The sequence below is a fragment of the Petromyzon marinus genome, chromosome 7 (genome assembly GCF_048934315.1).
Source record: "Petromyzon marinus isolate PM22_M1 ecotype Great Lakes invasive population chromosome 7, UKy_Petmar_22M1.pri1.0, whole genome shotgun sequence".
NCBI lineage: Eukaryota > Metazoa > Chordata > Hyperoartia > Petromyzontiformes > Petromyzontidae > Petromyzon > Petromyzon marinus.
This window is the reverse complement of record NC_133673.1, coordinates 7742804-7758415: the sequence shown is the minus strand read 5'-3', so window position 1 is coordinate 7758415 and position 15612 is coordinate 7742804. Positions and strand designations below refer to the sequence as shown.

Genomic DNA, 15612 nt, shown 5'->3' with positions numbered 1-15612 from the left:
CATTCTGCGTAATTCTCCTGATTCTTGCAAGCCAGCTAATGAAATACACCACCACTGGGAAGTACTGATTTTGACAATGGCATTCTGATTCTATGGTTTATATAAGTAATGTAAAAATGATGCCCATCTCATAAGTAATGAAATTATTAATTTCACCATATTAAGTTGAGGGTCCCATCATAATGTTTGCCGTGATTGTATATGATTTTTTTGCTTGAGAAACGTATATTGATAGCCCTTTCCATGACCCACTTTGTCTTATGTATCATATCCTCCAGCACTTGCTTTATTTGATCGCGTTGTTGACGACAATAGACCCTTTCAGAATGGTGACCCAGAATGCGTTGTGCATTTTGGCTCAATCCCTGCCGTTTTGTGGGCCACCGTCACAAAAAAAAGCTCTTGTCGGCTGTCTCGGCACGACGTTTTCGTCCAAATAAGGCCACCCCATGTCGAGGAGGAGGAGGAGAAGACCATGCCCGATGTGTTTGTGGACTGGGGGAGGGGGGCACATAGACGCTGGCCGCCTTCTTGCGTTCTTCGGATAATTGATGGTGGGACGCTGGCACGTCGATGCTTTGCGTTGGCCCCAGGACACGACGGTGTCGTTGTTGGCGAGCTCTCGAGGACGGATGGCTTTCTGTCTCCACAGGCGCCTCCTGGACTCGGTGGCACCGACGATATTTTGTCACGTGAACGTTGAAATGCCTTGAGCCTTGGCTTAAACGTTTGGTTTCACGCGTTTTGTTTACTCGTGCAATATTATTGAAGCTTAATATTTAAAAAAAAAATGTATTGTGAGCTTATGTCGTTGGCTGTTACAAGCTTTGTCTAAACAATATACCGTACTTTGGATTTATAATGCGTCTCCTATCACAGTAGTTAAACAATGGGGCAGATCTTTTTAAATCCCCCCCCTCTCCCCCACCACGTCTGTCCACCCAGCAGTGTAAATGGGTAACACCACAGCTAGTCGATCGGCAGGCTGCGTGTGGTGGGGTCAAGTGTGGGTACTCGCACCTCTTATATAATACGTCTGGCCAGCATTGAAGAGTAGCGTATGCAAAGATTTGCATGGCTGCAAATAACGTCGCAACATCACCTTCAGTTCCTGTACAAAACGGTGAAAAATGTGCATTACAGGGGGAAAGGAAGTGTATGTACAGTGTGCAATTATTACAATGTCAAGATTTGAGGAGAATCTTGCTTTGGGAAATCAAGCCATTTGCTTATTGAACCTGGCTGCCCGCCTGATAATGCTAGTTGTCATTACTGGCGAAACGTCGTACTCATTGTAAATGTTGTGGCTTGGCTCTCCAACACACCGGTGTGCTGTACTAGTGATGAATTGGCACGTTCTGTTTATGTGACAACCCTTACTAGTTGGCTGTGTCGGGTGGTGGCGGGTTTAACGACACTTTTTATTTACGCGATCTAAACAAAAAAAACTGTATTATGGATGAGATTGGTCGCGAAAGCCTTCGTGTTAAACTGAGTGTTTTTGAATGTGGGAAACAAAAAACGGAGAGTGCTTGGAGAAAACCCACACGTACCCAAGGGATAACGTCACGGACAAACATCACGCAAATAGGTTTATAACCTCCTTGCTCTCCTGCCTCATACAGACAGCTCACTGCCTCTTTTGGGATGGGTGTCTTTTACACACTATCTCAGCATGATTCACCAACACCAACTACAAATCGCTCGACTATCGGCTTTCACCACCACACCAGGCAACCTTTACATTGATATATTCGTCATATATCTTCCCATGTGTTTTCTGTAATTTTTAAGTGCTCATTCAATATGCTTTCCATGTCACGATGTTCAAAACTGTATTGCTTGAGCAGTGAAACTCGAGAGAGTAAAAGTGGATAATTTTGATGAACCGACGCATTTACAGTTGGAACGCGCCTGAGTTGTAAGCTGATGGCATTCCTCATTAATGCACGGTCGTATCTCAATACTAATCGAAAAATGTTTTTTTCCTCTTGCGTAGCCGGGTGAAGCATTGGACTAAGCTCTGGCTGACTACTTTCCACTGGTTACGGTGTATAAATACTAACCGCTGACAATAAAGCATAGCCCTGGTCTCGTTTACTCATTGAGCAGTATTTACAGGCACTGCTTTTTTGTGTGGGTGGTGTGTGTGGGGCATTGAGGACCGGCTGCCAAACCTTAAATTCTCATGCTGCGATGAGCCCTTTGTCTACTGGGTGCACTGCTCCCTCGTTGGTTCGGCTTAATCCGTGTTCTCATCACCACACCAGTGGGACGCTCACAACATTATTAATCACAGCAGTGCAGATTTTTGTTTTATTAATAGCAGCCATAAAACCCAATTTTTATTTTGCTATTTTCTAAATATTTTAATAAATGCTGCATTCATTTTTTTTACCGTAGTTACATTTTAACGCCAAAGGTTTTCGTGATTGAAATGGAGGTCACCGTGTGTGCAATATGGTTTTCATAATTAAACAACACCATGGTTCGACTGAAACCATCATTTTCAGCCATTGGAAGGATTGTTTTTTTTTTACCAGAATTGTAACCTGATATGAATCAACCAAATTCAGATTTATTTTTTAGGGTAATGTAATTATTCTATCCACAGTACTTTGCAAAACCCCAATATGGTGGCTGATGCCTGGGAAGTTCTTAGTTGTGCAGCATTTTGAAATTGTATATTAAATTTCGATTAGAAATGTAATTTTCTATTCCATTGTGCGCATGTGCATGTTCCAGCAAAACCCCACATCCATTTGCTTCAGCAACATCTAATAATCTGTACGGTTTGTGGACATGATTGCCTGGACTGATAGATGTTACATGGTACAGTTGAAATAGTGCTTTCCCCGCCTACCTGTGACACCGCTAACTCCTTCCACATCTGAATCTGAATTTGGTTCTGTTTTACGACGCACCAATAGAATACGGTGTAATCACCAATGGCGCTGAAGTAACAGTTGGCGCTTAAAAAAACGCTGCCTTCACATGTGCTCATTTTTTGCGCACTCGTGATTTTATTCGGCAGCGCTGCGTGAATTGTTACATTTTCCTAAAAGTATTAGGTAATTGCTGATTTATTTTACTTACACAACTTATGGGGGACTTTGGCAGGTATCATTGGAGGCTGCTGTTTCCTGTTAAACCCATCTCTGGCAAGGTTCCATCGGTCCGACCGCCGAGATAGTCTCTGGAAAACAGACGTCACGTCCTACCATGGCCAAGTTGGCGCCAGGCTTGCGTGGCACGCCATGCGGCATGCAACATCTGCTGACCTTTTCCTCCCATGGATACAGGTTTACTTGAAAAAAGAAAAAAATATATGAAAGCAGTGTAAAATAAAATAATAATACCCACACCTAAAAAACCCTTCCACCTCTTCGGTGTCCGGTTGGCCGATTGGTGCTAACATTTTGCCCATATTTGATTGAACAGCACATGGTGTAAACATAGATTTTTTTTTTTCCCTTCATTCGCCGTTACAGTAGCTGAGGCTTGCAGATGAAAGCGGTACTTTTGCGTCGTTCACGCTATTTAGGTACTGTAGATGCATGCATTTTTTTTTGCCAATTGCGGTTTTTTTTTTCCCGGCGAATAGCTCCATTAAGTTAATTGAATGTCATTAGAGGAATGCACTGGATGTTTACGCATTGCAAATTATGCCCGATTGCAGCTGTGCTCAATGGAGACACCATGTTTGTTCTCTTTTACAGTGAAGCTCTTACCCGTGCCATATTACCGTCAACTCCTGTTAGATCAGATCACAGGGAAACCCCAGTCATCTGGGTGTTTTCATTTCACAGATAAGACAATTTTTTTTAGGCTAAGCATGCTTGACCCTGGATTCTGCTTGGACGGATTATCACTATGCTCCCTAAGACGAGATAGGTTGCTGCAGGCTTGCTACAGGCTTGCTACGAAGTGGTCAGCAGAGGATCGGAGCAGCAAAATAAATTGTCGTACCGTACTTCTATACATCTATGCCTCCCCGCTTTTATCAACCCGCACTGACCAGCAAGTGCGTAGGATGGTCGCATTACCCCCTGCGGACCCGTATGACATTGGATTGACAATAGTACACACGCAAGAGGTGATGCACGGCAAATGCTTTTATATTGAGAGCAGTTGTATTACGGAGGAGATGAGTGACCTGGAAATAGCAGAAAATGAATCCTTTCACTGCATCTAGGGGGGTCTGCGGCCACCTGAAAACACTCGGAACCTTCCGTGCTGGCTTGGAGTCGGAAGCCTGCTCCGTGTCCTCAATTTTACCAGGCGCCTTTTCTGTTGACCTTGTGTGTGTGTGTTTTTCTCTCTCTCTCATCCACCAGCACACAGATGTGTATTTTTCTGAATGCTTACTTAAGAAGTATGAATAATATTTATCGAAAACCAAAGCACAGTGCAGTCATTTATTGTTTTTGAATATAACTGTGACACTGGTAACTGGAGGGTTTTTTTTAAGTCTGGGGCTGTACGTAATGCTGTTCGTGTACTGATTAAACCAAATTAGGGGAATGCATTTTGTTGAAAGAATGATTTTAGTGTGGGATTGAATCTTAATATAAATAAGTACTATTTTGCTCTGACAGCGATAATGTCAAGATAATAACTTCTGCCTTTTAGTTTGCAATGTTGCATATCACGTGCAACTTAACACTCCATAATTAATATATATTTTTTATTTTCCATCATGAATTTTACGAAGTAAATTAGATATTTTTTAAAATAAATATATGACTTCAGAAGCCTTGTGATAATTGCAGTCAATGTTTTTCAATTTGTATATTTTGTCTAAGTCAATCAACCACTAGAGGCGCAAATGTTTATTGCAATGTTAGAAAAAAATATTATTGAGTTTAATTGTGACGGTAAAATAATTCAATAACCGGGTGGATGAAGCAACCCATGTATGTATGTTGAACTTCTTTTGCTGCATTCTTAGCCATGTGTACTGCGTTGTTCACTTTTCGGTATCGAGTGTAAACGTTTGTGTGCACAAGGAAATGATTAATTCTAAATGACCTCAAGTTGACAAGGAAAGAGCTGGCATGCACATTCAAAAACATATTTCTACCCCTGGACATACTTCTAACAAAATTGTGCAAAATTCCCTTTAGAAATTCCCTTTAGGAATATTGAATTTTTGTTTTTCTCACAACCGTGGAGATATAAGGTGTATAATGAAATACACCATGTAATAAATATTTTCCCGCCGTTTGTTAATAGTCTGTTTGATAAAGAAGGGGGAGGGGGGGGTGTTGTTGTGGGGGGAGAGGTCAGGGAGTATTACTGGGTCAGATACCACTTGGCATTGTTAGTCATGCACGGGACGCTAACTCGATTTGCTTGTTTTCAAAGTGCAGTGCGCTAACCACTCCGCTACCCCCTGTGAATAAATCGTGCATGCTTTTGCGTGCAACGGAGTGATCAACCCCTTGCATTTACATCGATAGACTATGCACACCAAGTGTAGAAACACACCGTTTCCATAATGCACAAAGCGCGCATCTAAACACAGCCTGCATTTAACATCCCAGATAGCTTTGTGACATTGGACCAATATTGGGCAACGTAGAATGGGCCACGCCCGAGATGCCAGTGGTGTGCATTTGTAATGCATGGTAAATAAAAGACACTGCCTATTAATCTGACGTCATGGGTAATATATAATCCCATAAGGCCGAGGTCTGAGCAAGCATTATACTTAATGCCCTGTGGATTGATGACTGCGCGTGCTGTTGCCCCTTGTCACCCTCCCCTACCCGTAGTGTCTGATAATCGGCGCTGGGCCTTGTGGCCTGCGCTCGGCCATCGAGCTGGCCTTGCTGGGGGCCAAGGTGGTGGTCGTTGAGAAGCGAGATGCCTTCTCCCGCAACAACGTGCTGCATCTGTGGCCCTACACCATCCACGACCTCAAGGCTCTCGGCGCCAAGAAGTTCCACGGCAAATTTTGCGCCGGTGCCATCGATCACATCAGTAAGTGGCACACTGCGTGCGACCCAACACGCTACTTTTAACTCCACGTGATGATAGGAAGGTTGTAACCTTGGGAGACTTCTCAGGATTTATCTGAGTTTGTTCTCACTTATCACAGCCCGGCAGGTTTGGGCGTTTATGCGCGGGTTTATAACAGCACCTCAAATGGGTTCCTGACTGTGCAGCTCTGAGTGCTGTCCTGTCAAATGTGTGTTTTCTGAGCACTCCGGTTTCCTCCTACACGTAAAAATAATTCCTTAAAAGGAAATGACTGAACACCAAGACCCTCCGGTAAAACATTAATTTTGTCCCCATGGGACGCTCTCGGAAAAATAAATGACATTATTGTAGCATTACGGCATTTAAATTAGTGCCCCTGCTCACTAGATTGTCCGCCTGATTTTTTAGTGAAACTGATGACCATTCGAGACTACTAACCCATTGAAAAATAAATTACATTATTGTGGCATTATGGTATTTAAATTAGTGCCCCTGCTCACGAGATTGTCTGCCTGATTTTTTAGTGAAACTGATGATCATTCGAGACAAACTAACCCGATGATTATATTGTCTCATGTCTGTCTATAAATGCCTTGAATATCAAAATGCTGTTCAACTGACAATTATGATTCATTATGATTCCTTAAGCAAGGAGTCAAGTATGATGGTGATGGCCCATTTCGGCTAGCTGACCACCATCTGCAGTGCTGAGGTTTGCCTGGTTTACTGTTATTGAAGGCAGAGTGGAAGCGTAGTGCACTTTTATAATTGTCTGCAAAACCATACTCATTTTTCCCTGGAGGCCAGTGTGCAAAGAAACAAATCTATTGTGTTAAATATGTTCCTCCAAGCCTCCTTAGAGAGCCCCTCGGTCTTAAATGCAACAAATCTTTTCCAGCGAGTTGTATTCGCAAATGTTTACTCTGTCTTTCTGTAACCACACAATAATAATGATTCTGACATGGTGATTACTTGATGATCACAATGAGTAATTCTAGGCCATCAATCAGTTGAGTGCTTTTCTATATTTTCTTTACAATCACTTTCATATTGGCACATGATTTGGTGTGTATTTGTGCCTGGTGTGTGAGCTTTTGTGACAAAAGCTCGCATCTACTGCAATAATTTGTGTAGCACTGTCAGCTGGAGGACCGCGTTTATTAAATTACATTGTTGTGTTTTCACCCGTAAATCTATGATTTGCCACTAGGCAAATTCCAAAATGATGCCAAGAGTCATGTGCAATGATAGTGTGGCAGAAAATGTTTCTCCCAAGTACAAAAAAAATAGCCTCGCACAGAATCCCTTGATTTTTCACGCCAAGTTTTCTGCTGGAATTTGTGACACGGATGTCTGTGCTTGCGCTGCAAATTTCTGAGGCATCTTGGGACATTGGTCGGGTGATAGCGAAGCGTAGAAATTAGCTTTTCAGCATTCCACCAGCTGCGGCTGTCTGCCATGGTCACAAGTCCAAGGGATGACTGTAAATTATGCCTATGCGGTGGTGTTTGAACCGATTTGTATATAAAGTTGGACATTTGCAACCAATGAATGGGCCGAGTGTGCAGCCGTTGTAGTTGAGCCCTGCTGCGGAGCGATTGTTACTGAAGGGAGAGGTATTCGTCGGTCTTCTTGGGAAACGCGTGTTGATTTGTGTTGCGCTGCATTTTAACCTCCTTGGCGGTGCGACCGTTGAGCAGGAACAGTGGTGCACTGTCGTGCAGCCAAAATGGCGCATTGGAAATTCAGATGTTGCGTACATGCACGGCTCGCAAATCTGCCTTCGCCTCTACCGAGACGAACCAGAATGCGCTAATTTACAAACTCATGTATTCTTTGAGCTCCATGTGAAATTCGCATTGGTATTGAAAACTATCCATACCAAGCCTTGTTGCACATTCGAGTTAATGGCGTAAGATTTTCTTTCACTCTACTCTGATGGTGCATTGAGGTGCAAGTGGCAGTGTTTATTATTCTTGCTATTTCGAATTTTCGATTTAACTTTTAACCTGCATCAATATAATATTGATTTACATAATACACGTTAGGCCTGTAATGATTGAACCCGCCCTTTATGATCTATTGTGAGGAATGTAGAGGCATCTCGTGGCAATAGCGATAACATTAACCCATCACATACAACCATTACAAATTGAAAATACAACATCCTTCCACACTCTATTTGCTGCATGTATCGTGAGCATAATAATTAAATTATAATAACTTAATTTGTGCAACCTTACACAATTGGTATTGGCATTATTTACTTCTGTAATTGCCATGTGTTTTCGCAAAGGCTTGCTAAATATGGTCATTGATGTATAGAAGTAACCACGGTTCGGATAATATTCTCCAAATAAAGGACACTGGTCGTCTGACACATGAATGCTTGCAAACTGACAAGGGCAAATCCATTTCCGAGAGGGCAGAGATCGTGAGGCAAAGGGCAGGGCACGGCACAAGACCCCGTGGACCTGTGGCAGAGACAGCAGCTTCTCTCACAAAGCCCAGTTATTGCACTGATGATGAAAGTTTATTGTGAATTCATGAGCATTATCTGCATAACCGTCAACGTGACTTCATTCGACGCAGGAGGCCTACCACGACTACGTTTTATTTTGAGCCTGCTCATGCCACCTCTTGAAGAAATAAAAGGATCGATGAATAGGGCCACCCAATGCCTAGAATGCACGAATTTGATTACTGATGATAACTTGCAGAACATTTCGTGTACTATTGTAACAGGCCATTGGCCGGACCTAGCAAATGTGCTTCATGGCTATGTTTAGTCATCGGTTTATTTTCATTTGCATTGCACACTTGGTCACTTGGACTCTGTGTCCATGTGGCATTTATTGCAACCAAGCTAGTGGTGATGTCATAGTTACTTCATTGTGAAATTTTGACTCTTAGGGCATGATGCGTGGGTGGTTAAACCAAATGACCTTTATACTGAAGTGTAAGTATGTGTCAGATACATACTTGGGGTTGTGATTGGGAATACTTTGTCGAAATGGCGATGTAGGTGCTTGCGGTGTCATGAATTGCAAAACAGGGCCCTGTTTGCACACAAATATGATTGTGAAGGTTGATTAATCCCTCGCGAATGCATCAACGAATTATGGTCAATTTGGCATCGGCTGATCTTGTTACATCTTCCGTTCTTATTCACGCTTTCGCTTGGCACCAAGATCAGCTTATCATGAATGTTATCCAGCTTGGGAACAGCTGACCAAAGTAAAAGTAAAAATGGGAGTGTTGATCAACAAGTTTCCCTGACACTGATCGCACTACCTACTCTTGTTCCGCATTATAACAAGACTCACTCTTCGTGGTTTATGGTGGTGCCAAACATTAATGATCTCGTGTCGTCTCAGTAATGTGCAACAAAATTGATTAGACATAAACCACCTTCAGAATGCGATACATGGTACACGTAGAAAAGTGGCAGTACTAGTAAATTGTTATCTTATCAGGAGATGGAACACAACCACCTGAAGACAGCATGAGATACAGTCTCATTCACAAAGGTGGTCCTGGCATCAATTGTATGCTTGATATTAAATACATACAGGTGAAACAAATGCATAAATAACACAAATCTAAACAACAACAAAACTTAAACTAACTAAGCTGAAATAACACCTAAAATTTGAAATAAATAACAATCATAATCAACTATTTTTCTGTGAGATGTGTTAAAAGGTCCTCGGAAGGTTTTGTGTGTTTCTGTAACTCGTGTTGACCGTATCGTGCTGCGTGCATGTTGCTTGTCTTCTTGTGCTGCTCAGGCATCCGCCAGCTGCAGCTCATCCTGCTGAAAGTTTCCCTCCTCCTGGGTGTGGAAATTCACGTCAATGTGGAGTTCAAGGGCATTATGGAGCCACCTGAGGACCAGGAGAATGATCGTACGCCTGCCTTTACCAACCGTTCACACACACACATCAGCCAGCTTAGCCCGATTCGGACAGATTTTTGACAATTCCTATTCGCCAGAATCTTTTTTTTTCAACTCTGGTGAATGAGGCCATGGAGCAGTAGTCCAGTGGTTAGTGTCTTGAAGAAGAAGCTAATAGCTTCGTGGGTCTTCTTTATCTGGTAAAATAAAAATTGGGTTTATTTGTGATTTGCTTACCTTTCCAATACTTTGCAATCCTATAGTGTTTTTGTATTGTTTGTTGTTGTAACTTTGATCTTCCCCCTACTGGAAATCTTTTTTAAAAGAGCTGGAACAGCTCATCGGATTCCTCCAGTCTAAATAAAGGGTGATTCTGATTCATGCCCAGCTGACATCGGTAGCAAGTGATATCAACACCAGTCCAGCCCTGCCCTGCCACACAACACCACACCCCCCCCTCCCTCCCTTGACCAAGCCGCACTGACCAGCTTGGTGCATAGCGTGGGGAGGCTTTCAACCATTGGTGTATTGAGAAAATCTGTATTTATTTTTCGGTGCACGAGTGAGTAATGGAATTGCATCACACCTGGTTGGCTTTGCTTCCAGAAACGTTTACTCTTGATGTGGATGCTTAGCTGGCGCACAAACGTTACGGATCCTTTTGCTGCACCTCACCTAATACCGCCCCCTGCCAACTGCCTTGCAGGGATCGGATGGAGGGCAGAGGTCGTTCCCAACACACATCCCGTCGCTGAGTACGAGTTTGACGTCATCATCGGGGCTGACGGACATCGCAATACGTTGCAAGGTGGGAACACTAAAATGTTACAATTCTACTTGTGAGACCAGTTTTGTAAGAGCCGACTATGGCTGGTAATGATAAGGTTGGCATTCGACGCACTAGGCCACTCTTGTCTATCCAGCGCTGGAATTTACAATACATCATCTGGCAGACATTTTTAGGTTGAGCTCACTTAGGTGATGCTCTAATAAAGCATAGATAACAATTTCCTTTATTGTGTATAGCAATGGAAGGGCATCCAGGCATTTTGGTCTTGCAGCAGCTGCTCTTCCATCATTTTGTACACAAACATGCACACACCTGGCATCCTTTGATTCTGCGGTCGCCCTTTGATTTTTCAATGAGCGTCCATGCTAAGTTTCGGAATCCAATGCGTTTTGCAGGTTCACCTCAGTTGTCGATGCCTCAGACTGTGCCCTGTCCTTCCCTTGACGTGACGCTCTGTTTCGGCGCAGGCTTCCGGAGGAAGGAGTTCCGGGGGAAGCTGGCAATCGCCATCACGGCAAACTTCATCAACCGCAACACGACAGCCGAGGCGAAGGTAGAGGAGCTCAGCGGCGTCGCCTTCATCTTCAAACCGAAGTTCTTCACTGACCTCAGGGCCTCCAAGGGTACGTGTGTCCCATGGAGTCTAGCGCCAGCAGACCGGCGTGGAATGGAACTCCCCGAGCGGGCCTGCTGATTGATTTGTGTTCATCTGTATGTATGTACGTTGAACTTATTTTGGCACTGTATGTAGCAACCGTGCTAATAGGTTTGGGGGAAGGACAACTAACAAAATACCAAGGGTCAGTTCTCAAGAAATTGGTTTTCAACCTAGATTTAAAAGTGCATAGCTCCAGTGGCTTCGTAATATCGGAAGTAAGAGCATTCTAGATGGCTGCAGAAGCGCATCTGAAAGCGTGCGATGGAGTCACCGTCTTTGTTCGATTTTGAGCCAAAATCCACTGCAAGGATAACCGGAATTCGCATGATGGTTTGTGAAACCTCGCCTAGTGGTGAGGTTTCTCACCTAGTGGTGAGGTTTCACACGGCAGGCTCTCGTTGCAGCTTGGCCTGCATCTTGTGTTTTATTTTGGCTCCCTGGCTCGCGAATGTGCGTCGGAATACCTGGCCAATATCACTGATCTGGAAGTGTACATGGAAAGGGATTTGAGGATTTGGCCTGTAAAGGTAATGACATTGTAATTTTATGAGATGCATTGTGTAATAAAATATCGTTGTTAGAATACATAGCTCAGTGTCATGCAAAATGGGGGTGTATATTATTAATTAATTATGTATTGGAATTAGAGGTTTTAATTAACTGTGTTCTTTCATAAAACCGGCATAATCTTTAATTATAATCTTTAAATAGTTTGTAAAAATGTGTGGAACGAGACAAGCAAGGAGAAATTTTGCAATTTTTGGAAGAACGTTAATCAACCAGGCTATGCGTTAACTGTGTGTTAACCGACCCTCTGTGTTGCATTGCATTACACTTCTTAATTTTACTAAATTTGCTTTCTCAAGCTTTCAATTTCTTGCTCTAAACCATTGTCTCTCCTCCGGCCACTGTGGTCCGGAATTCCACACTGCTCCCTCCTTGTCCCCTCGTTTATCCGCTGGCCCAGTCCCCTCCCCCCTCTCTCTATTTAAGGCCTCGGCACAGAGTCGTTGTCCTTCTGTTTGTCTTGGTGTGTGTCTCGCTCGGTGTGTCTTTGTGTGTGTCTGCCCATGTTGTTTCCCTGTCTGTATTATAATTCATTCTTACCTGATGATGTTTGCTTGTTGCAATCGAAACGTCGTATTCTATTATTATGTTATTTTATTTTCTACGTGACTTTACCGAAAGAACCAAAGATAAATTCCTGCAGTCACGAATGCTTCTAATCTAGTTTTTATATTAATACAGGGACGGGGATGTTTTTATATTAATAGACAAATGCCCGAGATAATAAAGCTTTTTTGGTGGACGAAAAAATGTGGTAATGAAAAAGAACAATATTCCTTGCCTTGATTGAAATATCAGAGAACATATTCTGTTGTTTCCCTTCTACGTGACTTTACCGAAAGAACCAAGAATATGAATCTCTGTAGTCACGAAAGCTTTAAATCAAAATGAGAGAACTTGTTTTGATCCAGATGCTATATATTGTATTCCTGTAAACAAGATATGGGAGGTATGCTCCTGTGCTGTGTTCATTTTCACCACTTGAAACCGGTACAGTAGATTCATCATGCAGCTTGGCATAGATGATCTCATTTGTCCCAGACCAATAACATTTGTTTTCATTAAAGCCAGAGTATTTATGGGCAGCAGCCATAGCTGGGTAGATATCAACATTTATTTATGATGTATTCTGATTTTACTGCTGACCATTATTTAAGGTTGCTGAGGTCAGCATTTTTATGGTGAGGCTGCTTACTTGCTTGGGCAATTCTTCATTTCTATTCCCCTTGCCTTATTTATATGCCCACACCGGCTGGCATTATTTTTTTCATTAATCATGCAACTGTTTATTTATGATGTATTCTGATTTTACTGCTGACCATTATTTAAGTTTGCTGAGGTCAGCATTTTTATGGTGATGCTGCTTACTTGCTTGGGCAATTCTTCATTTCTATTTCCCTTGCCTTATTTATATGCCCACACCGGCCGGCAATATTTATTTAATAAATAATGCAACTGTTGCATGTATAACTAACTCCACGGAGACGTCGTCTGGAGGCAATGCGTTTATTACAACATTCTCGGCGAACACCAACTGTAACACGAAGGGGTACGGCCCCTTCAACCCGATTGCCTAAGGGTGGTACAGCCTCCCTTCTAGTGTGTCCTACACATCCCGGGCTACGCTCCACACAGGTCCCTTGCTAGACCGACCCGACCCAGCCAGGGTACGGGTCCCACCACCGTACCGCTACAACCCGGCTCTGACAAGAGCCTCGGTTGAGGGTCCCAGGGTGCTGGTCCCACCACCGGTCCGCTACAACCTGACAAGAGCCTCGGTTGAGGGTCCCGGGGTGCTGGTCCCACCACCAGTCCGGGACGTCTTCAGGCTTGAGTTGGCGAACACTGCCGGACCCGTTCAGAGGGCCGGCTTTTATCCCCAGGTCGGGCTTACCCCCTCCCCTTCTCACACCTTCTCCAGAACCTTCCAGAAATGTCTGGGAGGTTCTGGAAAGGTCTTAAAGGGTCTTAAATCTTAAAGGGTCTTAAAATCGGCCGATGGCCCCTATCCCCCCCAGCCCCCAGCCCTTGGGGGTCTGGGGTCTCATCCTCTAGTCACGGGCCACTCAGGGGGGGGGGGTTACCTTCGGTCAACCCCTGCACACCTCGTTCTCTCTCTCGGCAACCCCCTGTCGGCCCGTGAGCGTGGTGTCAGGTAAAGCGACCTACAGCGCCTTGGTATGGCGCAACACAACTGCCACACAATACATTTTCGCGTAATGGAACCTCAACACAAACCGGCTGGCGAACATGTGGATTTAAGGGCGACTGCGTTGGTTCAGGCTGCCCCCAGGAGGTAGTACGGGGGAGGCGGTGAGTCGTGCTCGCAGCTCTTGGCTTGCCGCGGCGTGGAACGAGGACACGTGGGGTCGCGCCTGTCTACTTTTGGCCCCGCAGAGTCAGCGGTGGTCGTTGCACAAATTGACTCGACATCTCTCGGGCACGAGCTCACGCTGTGCCCGTGCGCACAGTTGAGGGAGTTGGCTAGCTAATTGACTAGATGTTGTATTTTTTTAGGAGTGCACCATCGCGCGGTAGTCGGGTGTGGCTCCCGGGTGTGTGCAGAGGAACTTGGCTCGCGTGTGACATTGCAGTTGTGGCATTGCAGCGACAGCGTGTTTGAAGGCGTGTCGAGTAAACATGACATCAACGAGGTTGTTTCAAATAAAACAAGTTGCGCTGCCTGTCAGATGTGCTGGGCACTCTGGGGGGGATGCAGCTCTAAACAGGATGGCTCGTCTCCCACTTTTCATGCCACATGAGTCCTCTCAGATGCTCAGCTTCCTTGCATGTCTTCTTTTTTTCCATCGAAAGATAAAAACGGTTGTCCTCAAAGCTGTGTCTACTAAAACTTTCAAACATCATAAAACAAGATTTCTCCATTGCTGGATGAAGGCCTCCCCAAGTCATCACCATCTCTCACTGTCTTGCAATGTCACAGATTTTAGTAGTATTCATAATACTGAAAAACTAAAAATACATCATTTTTCAACTCTGGACTTTTAACTTTGTCTGACATCTCTTTATTTGTATTTGCGTGATCTTGTCCTTCCAGGTATTGACTTGGAGAACATTGTGTACTATAAGGATGACACGCACTACTTTGTCATGACGGCCAAGAAGCAGAGCCTCCTGGAGAAGGGAGTCATCTTACAGGTGGGGTCTCCTCTCCCTCTTGAAAGATTCCAGAAGCGGGTCTGTTAAGTTATCATCAGAGGCCATTCCTTGCCATAGTGTGAGGCTCTCCTTGTACAAGGGGTTCCATTATCGTTATGTTTTGTTCCGACTCCATTAGTAATGGAATTGCAACAGAGTTTTAATACAGTCGGCAATTGTAATCAATTTAAAACATATCAAAGGCTGCCTGATGTCTAGTGCTCCACTGTGGAATGTAGGGCCCTCTGCGATGGCACGATTCTTGGTTGCAGGACATGGTCTCCTAAACTAAACTATTTTAAAGCTTTTTATTTTACCAGGTACGGCCCACTGAGCTATATAGCTCTTTTTCAGAAGCGATCTAGCCACAAGTGATAGCTCAATGAAGTGGCTTATGTGGAAATATATAGCAGCCAAATACTCTAAAGGCATGTTTATTCTAAATGTGTAGGGAAAAACTGCAGGGCCCGGAGAAAATTCCACGCGACCACGGGGAGAGAGAAGAGGCAAACTCCAAATATACAGCAGGCGTCAGGTTCGGGCTCGAACCCACGACCT

At 44.0% G+C, this 15612-nt stretch overlaps 1 protein-coding gene across 10 annotated transcripts in view; it reads left to right on the top strand.

The window, feature by feature from the left end:
- Positions 1 to 15612, top strand: part of LOC116939898 (protein-methionine sulfoxide oxidase mical3a-like) — a 143109-nt gene that overhangs the window by 39181 nt on the left and 88316 nt on the right. For all 10 annotated transcript variants that reach the window (XM_076065306.1, XM_076065308.1, XM_076065307.1 and 7 more), the window contains 5 exons: positions 5778 to 5985; positions 9777 to 9893; positions 10590 to 10691; positions 11141 to 11296; positions 14954 to 15054. In XM_076065306.1, coding sequence (XP_075921421.1) covers positions 5778 to 5985; positions 9777 to 9893; positions 10590 to 10691; positions 11141 to 11296; positions 14954 to 15054 — 684 coding nt within the window. The remainder of the gene's footprint in view (positions 1 to 5777; positions 5986 to 9776; positions 9894 to 10589; positions 10692 to 11140; positions 11297 to 14953; positions 15055 to 15612) is intronic.